General features: G+C 39.5%; 1 protein-coding gene across 5 annotated transcripts in view; it reads right to left on the bottom strand.

Annotated features, from left to right (window-relative positions):
• The window catches only part of VEZT (vezatin, adherens junctions transmembrane protein), a 99814-nt gene that overhangs the window by 20143 nt on the left and 71838 nt on the right, over positions 1-7833 (bottom strand). For all 5 annotated transcript variants that reach the window (XM_032798606.2, XM_032798607.2, XM_075067076.1 and 2 more), the window contains one exon: positions 5635-5782. In XM_032798606.2, coding sequence (XP_032654497.1) covers positions 5635-5782 — 148 coding nt within the window. The remainder of the gene's footprint in view (positions 1-5634; positions 5783-7833) is intronic.

Here is a 7833-nt window from a genome sequence, read left to right as displayed (position 1 = left end):
ATACACACACACACACAACATGAAAAGGTGGAAAGACAACTCCCACCTTTTCATGTTGTGTGTGTGTGTGTGTGTGTGTGTATGTATGTGTGTGTATATATACATATATTTCTCTCCAACAAAAATGTTGCACTGATTTAAGTAAAATTCTTTAAGTCTATTTTATTGCACTGGTGGAAATCCACATATGGAAACAAAATTGACTTATATTAATGAATTTTGTTCAAATTATGTCACAACCAGGTTACAAGATGATTGGATAATATATTAAGCTAAAATTGACATAAGCCAGTTATTAACTGATTTTTAAGTGTCCATAGCGGGGTTTGAACTGGTTTAAATCAACTGCCCAAAGAAGAATGGAAAAGTAACTTGGTCTGCATAATTCCTACTAGAACTGCAATTTATGAAAACCAAAAGCTGCCATTTAGCAAAGCTGTCTACTCAAAACTAAGCCTCAAAGCTTATCAGTCTTTATTACTGACAATATATACTGCTAGGACAGAAGAAATTAAGTTATGAGATTACTGAATAAAATATAACACAATAAAACTAACACAAGAGGCAGACAATAATGAATTTTTCCAAGCCAAAACAAAAACTGCCAGTACTGAAAACCATCAGACTTTTGAAAAGATGAGATCTTCTTTCAATAGCACACATTTACTTATGCAAACTTGGGATATTCGATATCTCAAAAAGAAGAAAGACTCAGACTCAAAGGCCAGAAGGGACCATCACATCACCTAGTCTGACCTCCTGCAAATTGCAGGCCACACAACTTAACCCATCCATTCCTGTAATAGGCCCATAACCTCTGGCTAAGTTACTGAAATCCTCAAGACTTCAAGCTGCAGAGAATCAAACATTCATTCTAGTTCAAACCAACAAGTGACAGCATTGGCAGATGAAGGCAACCCCCCCTCTCACACCCCCTGGTGTCACCGCCAATCTAACCTAGCAGAAAATTTCTTCCCAACTCCAAATATGGTGCTCAGTTAGACCATGAGCATATGGGCATGACCCACCAGCCAGACAACTGGGAAAGAATTCTCTGTAGCAACTCAGAGCCCTCCCCATCTAGTGTTCCATCTCCAGTTGTTGGAGATATTTGCTAATAGCAGTCGCGGATGGGCCATATGCCATTTTAGGCAATCTCATCATACCATCCCTTCCATAAACATAACAAGCTCAGTCTTGAAACAAGTTAAGTTTTTTGCTCCCACTGCTCCCTTTGAAAGGCTGTTCCAGAACTTCACTCCTCTGATGGTTAGAAACCTTCACCTAATTTCAAGCCTAAACTTGTTGATGGCCAGCTTCTATCCATTTGTTCTTGTGCCAGCACTGGCCCTTATCCTAAATATCTCCTCTCCCTCTCTGGTGTTTATCCCTCTGATGCATTTATAGAGAGCAATCATATCTCATGTCAGCCTTCATTTTGCTAGGCTAAACAAGCCAAGCTCCTTAAGTGTCCTTTCATAAGGCGAGTTCTTCATTCCTTTAATTATCCTAGTAGCCCTTCTCTGCACCTGTTCCAGTTTGAATTAATCTTTCTTAAACATAGGAGACCAGAACTGCACACCATATTCCAGATGAGGTCTCCTCAGTGCCTTGTATAATGGCAATAACACTTCCCTATTTCTACTGGAAATACCTCACCTGATGCATCCTAGGATTGCATTAGCTTTTTTCATGGCCACAGCTCACAGTTATCCTGTGATTGAACATCTTTCTCCTCCTTTGTCGCTTCCAACTGATAAGTCTCCAGCTCATAGCAAAAACTCTTGTTGTTAAGCTCTCAGCGCATGACCCTGCACTATTAAACTTCATCCCATTTCTATTACTCCCAGTTCTCAAGGTTGTATAATATTCTGGTCCTCTTCCATGCTGGCAATACCTCCCAACTTTGTGTCATCCACAAATTTTATTAGCACACTCCCACTTTTTCTGCCAAGGTCATTAATGAAAATGTTAAATAAGATTGGTCCCAAGACCGAACTTCGAGGAACTGCACCAGTAATCTTCCTCCAGCCTGACAGTTCACCTTTCACAGAATGACCCATTATAATCTTCCCTTTAACTAGTTCCTTAAGCACCTTTCAATTCTCAAATTAATTGCCACCTTCTCCAATGTAACTAATAATTTCCCAGGTGGAACTGTATCAAATGCTTTACTGAAATCCAGGTAAAATAGTTCCAGTGCATTTCCTTTGTCCACAAAATCAGTTATTTTCTCAAAGAAAGAAATTGGGTTTGTCTGAACGATACCTTTTGTAAAACCATGTTGTATTTTATCCCAATCATCATTTACCTCAGAGTCCTTAAGCCCTCTCTCTGTCAAAATTTGTTCTAAGACCTGTCATACAATTGAGGTCAAACCAACAGGCTTGTAGTTCCCCAGATCATGTATTTTCCTTTCTTAAATATAAGTACTATGTTTGCAGTCATAGGGTATGTCATAAACAGATAGCTAAGGGTTAATGTTTCTTTGACCTGTAAAGGGTTAACAAAGAGAACCAAATACCTGACCAGAGGAACAATCAGGAAACTGGATTTTTTCAAAGCTCAGGGGAGGGAATTCTTTGGGTCTGTGTCTTTGTCTGGCTCTCAGCTATGAGAGGGGATTTTTTCTTTCTTTCTATCTTCAAGCTTCTAATCTTCAGTTTCAAAGTTGTAAGTACAAAGGTAGAAAACACATATAGGCCTGTTATTGTTATTTTGTAGTTAACTAATGTAGGAGTTGCTGGAAGGTTTAAAATTGTAGTACTCTTTGAATAAGGACTGTTTATTCATATTTTCATTAAGTAATAGCCCTGTGTAATGTCAACTAATGGAGAGATCATTGTTCATGGTGTTTTTCATTTCTTTTTATACTTAAAGCTTTCTTTTAAAGACTGTTGAGTTTTTCTCTCGGGTAGGCTCTAAAGGAATGAAAGGGAAGGGAAATTCTCATTTGTGTGATCCGTCGGAGGTAAAGTCTACGCAAAGCACACGGAATTGTGGAAGGGGAAGAGAAATAGAATACAATTCCTGTTTCCCGTATTGGGGTTGTCCTGTTTGGAATAAGGAGACATGCTTCTAGTAATGTGATGTAAAGAGATTGCATCCAGTGAGACTCTCAGGTTAGCCCAGAGAGGAAAGTCTGGGTGGGAGAGAGAGGGGGAAGGGAAGTGGGTTATTTCCCTTTGTGGTAAGACTCAGGGCTTCTGAGTCTTGGGGTTCCCCAGGGAAGGGTTTGGGGAAACCAGAGGGAGCCAAAACCCTGGAATTTTTGGCTGGTGGCAGCGAGATCAAATCTGAGTTGGTAATTAAGCTTAGAGGGGTTCATGCAGGCACCCAGATTTCTGGACGCTAAGGTCCCGATTTGGGAAGGCTTATGACAGGGTATGATGCCCAAGTTTCTGTATTCATTAAAAATCTTTCCTATGGGGCTTGCAATTTCACGTGCTGGGTCCTTTAACATTCATGAATAGAAGTTGTCCAGGCTCCTGATTTTGTCCCATTAAGCTGACTGAATTTGGCTTTTCGCTTGAATGAGGTCATTTCTACTTCCATATCCTAGTTCCCATTAGCCATACTGCCACTGTCCCCAAACTCCTCATTACTCTTATTGAAAACTGAGGCAAAGTATTCATTTAGGTGCTAGGCCATATCTAGATTTTCTTTAATCTCTACCAAATACTCAGTGCTTAGTGGTCCCACTTTTCTTTCCTTTATTTATTTTTTTTAATTATATGGGTAAAGCATCCTTTATTGTTGGTTTTAATTTCCTTTGGAAGATATAGCTCTGCTTGGCGTTTGGCAGATCTCACTTTTCCCCTACAACTTTCTGACCTGCAAGAGGCAGTTTTCCTTGCTGATCCATATCTTCTTCCATTCCTTGTTGGCTTTCTTTGTCCATCCAGTTTCAACAAATTTACCTTCCCTATGATTTTTTGCCCCCTGCTTGGGATGCATGCTCCAGATACTGTAAGTCAAAGTTGCAAAAGCTAACTCCAAGCATCCTCCATATTCAGATACTCGACTTCTTCAGTCCAGTCCACTTGCCTAACTAATTCCCTTAATTGTTTAAAGTTTGTCCTTTTGAAATCAAGGACTCGAGTTACAGACCTATTTTTGTTTATCCTTCCATTTAGTTTAAACTGAGTTAACTCATGATTACTCTAGTCAAGGTTGTCTTCTACAGCCAGTTCTTCTCTGAGGTCCTCACTATTTAGCAATACTAAATTCAAAATGTCATCACCTCTTGTTGGTTCAATGACTATGTGGTGAAGAAATCTGTCAGCTATCATTATTAGTAGCACTTGTCCTCCCATCTATATTTAGGAAATTAAAGTCTCCTATAATCACACAATTTCCAGTAATATTTATTTAATTAAAAATACTAAAGAGGTCCCTTTCTATATCCAAATCAGAGCCTCAGGACCTGCATCAGATTCCAAGTGCTATCCCTGTGGAGTATCTGTTACCCTTCTTCCCCAAAGTGATTTTGACTCAACAGATTTTGTTTTATCCATTCCATCACTTTTAATTTCTTTTCAGTCTCCTCGTTAATATTCAGTGCTACTCTACCACTTTAACCTTAATTTCTGTCTTTACTGAACAGCACATACCCATCAATATCTGCATTCCAGTCATAACTCCTATTCCACCATGTTTGTGTTATTGCTATAATATCTGGTTTCGCTTTCTGCACCAGTTCTAGTTCCTTCATTTTGTTATCTAGGCTCCTTGCATTGGTGCACAGACATCTTAGTTGTTTCTGCTTGGCTTCATTCAGATTCCTCACCCGATTAGGTACAGTCATTTTACTACCCGTATCACCTACCTGGCTGTTACTGTCATTGGTATTAACACTATCTTTCCTCTTGTCCATTCTCCTACCCTCTATTTTTCTTCTCTCCATTGTTGTATCCTCTTTTACTTGATTTTCCTCCCACTCAGTATTAGAATTCGGCATGGAGATTAAATGAGGATCTCCCAGTCATCTTGCCCAAATTCCTAGTTTAAAGATCATTAGATGTCTGTCATTCTGTTTAAACATTTTTCAGAGATCAAAGTAGCACACTGATTCACAATGCTAGGTGTTCAGCTTATGAACCCTACTGCATAAATAGATGTGGCTTTTTCCATTTTCAACTACCAGCAATGTACATCTTTGGAATGTCTCTCTTTTGGTTCAAGTCAAGATGAGTAGCCAGGGATTAGCCAAGAGACACGTACGAATTGAGAAATTACTTTATGGACTTTTTCATCAGCAGTTATTAAATCATAGCATTAAATACAACATTTGGGAAGAGTGATTAGTGAATGGTAATTTTTTTTTGCTAAATAGAAGAATGATTTAGACAACCCAACACCCTATTCTGCACGCACATCAATTTCCTTAATTAAATGTTAAATGAAATCCTCTGAGAAGCCAATAGTTGTAAAAATATGGAAGATGAACTTCTGGCGCATTCATGAATTTCACTCGGGGCTCTTTAAATGTACTCTATTACTACAGACTGATACAAGTAGGGGGAGAAAAATCAGATATCTGAAACAACAAACAGCAGGGCACTGTCCCAACTGAAATGGATTTGCATAAGTCTCTATATGTAAGCATGCATTCTCCATTCTAGGATGGATTACCTTGAGCGCAGGCAGGCTGAAGCCATCTGTGAGGTTGTGCACCTCCTCTTCGGACACTTGCTCTTCACTCAGACCCAGACCCAGTTCCTTAAAAGGAACTACGCAGATGTAGTTGGTCACATTGTCACTCTCCGCATTCAGAGGGTAGGTTTAGTCAGAGTTAAAGCAGATAACAAAGAAGCCTTTGTACTAAACGGAGAGGGTGTGGGGGGAGACGGGCAAAGCAACTAATCCACAATTACTAAGGATCTTACTTTCTGGCAAGTTACTGGTGAGCACGCTCAGTACACATCCAGTTTTAAGTGATCATCGTACAACCGTAGGTTTTAAAGGTTCAAATGTGTACAATAAGTTGTAGACAAAGGATACTGCAACAATAAAGATAATAAACAGCTAATAAATAATCCTTGCAGTCCTTTTAATGGAGGAAATCTTTGCAAAACCATCAGAGAGCTAGTTCACAATAAACTCTAATGACAGCCTTAAAATTAAAAAGTACACATTCAACAAGTTAAGAGCAATACTGCCAGAGACAAGAAAATTTTGGGTAATGCACGTTTCATGGTTTGTGTGTTTTATATGTCAGGATAACCAGGATAGGCGATTTCCCTATGAATTATTTCTTGTGGAGGATGAGCAACATTAGAGAAAATCACATATCTGCAGGTTTTTAAAAAGTAGTTTTTTGAAATTTCTTACATGAATAGTAGAAAATCCAAAATTTTCACATTGCTGATGCAATAAATTGATCAGTCTCACAAACTTCTCAGCTATAACATGGGGCGTAGTAAGACCTCATGTTACTAAAACTTAATTTCTTTAATACATTTTATGAACATAGTATACCAGAGTAGCTACTTCTGTAGTAGCTACAATATATTGTCAAACGATAAGTCAAAATAAGTGAAAATGTATTTTATGAGGCAGTATCTTTGTTTCATTATATTCACCTACTTAAATCATTTGCAAAATTAGGTGATTAGCAATGGGCTTCACAGTTATCAGCATGACCATGCAAATACTTAAGTATGCGCTTAACCTTTTGCATGCAAGTAATCCCATTGAAGTAACTGCTCAAATGAGACTTCTCACAGGCATAAAGTTAAGCACACAGAAAAATGCTTGCAGGCTTGAGGCCTTAAGGACTGATCATAAGCACACTGAAATTAATGGGAATCTTTCTATTGACTTCAATTGGCTTTGGATGAGATCCAAAGGGTTATGTCTACATTGAATTAAAAATCTACGGCTGGCCCATGCCAGCTGACTCAGGCTAAGGGGCTGTTTGATTACGGTGTAGACATTGGAGCTGGAGCTGGCCCTGGCCTGATCTTTTTTGCCACCCCCTGCCCCCCCCCAAGAAAAACCCGATTAGTGAAGGACTTGCCACTGAATTGCTGCTGAAGACGGAAGCGGCATGATTGAGCTGCCACCAAAGAGGAAGTGAGGGACTGAAGGACCCACCGCTGAATTGCCTCTGCACATCCGGATGTGCCACCCCAACAACAACAGATGGACTGCCTCCCCTTTCTATTGGCCACCCCAGGCACTTGCTTCCTTCACTGGCGCCTGGAGCTAGCCCTGATTCAGTCTCTAGTACCCTGTCAGAGCACAGGGACCCAGAGTTCAGGTTGCAGCCCAAGCCCAGATGTCTACACTACAATTAAATGGTCCCTTAGTCTGAGCCCTGCAAGTTCTAGTCAGTTGGCTTGGCCAGCCCAGGGTTTTTAATTGCAGTGTAGACATACCCTTAGTGAGCTTCTACTGTAATACTCATAACTGCAGGTTCCCTTTCTCAAGAGCAATTACTCAGTTTTCTCCAAAAACAGCATGTGTGTCTATTTTTTGTTTTGTTTGGGAAGATGAGAGGTACAAAGCATAGCAGAGAATCATGCTACCAGGTTTATGTCGCCAAAAATACAGGTGTTTTAATGTACCATGAATAGTGAAGTTGGGCATAAAGGGAGAAGTCTCTGTTGAATGATGCTATGGCTTTGCAGTCACATTTTATATTTTCCTTCTAGCTAACAAGTTATTTTCACTTGATTTTTGAAAACATAAAATACTTAGTTCTGCATGCTGAAGAAAGTAATGGGCTTTATAAACCACCTGTGCCAATTTATAGGAAACTGCTAAGATGGCCCAAATTCTATAGACTACATAATGGATGCAGTACTTTTCAATGTATTGTACTGCAGA

Source organism: Chelonoidis abingdonii, chromosome 1 (assembly GCF_003597395.2).
Source record: "Chelonoidis abingdonii isolate Lonesome George chromosome 1, CheloAbing_2.0, whole genome shotgun sequence".
NCBI classification, from domain to species: domain Eukaryota; kingdom Metazoa; phylum Chordata; order Testudines; family Testudinidae; genus Chelonoidis; species Chelonoidis abingdonii.
Note: the sequence above shows the minus strand (reverse complement) of the source record. Positions and strands in the feature narration are given on the sequence as shown.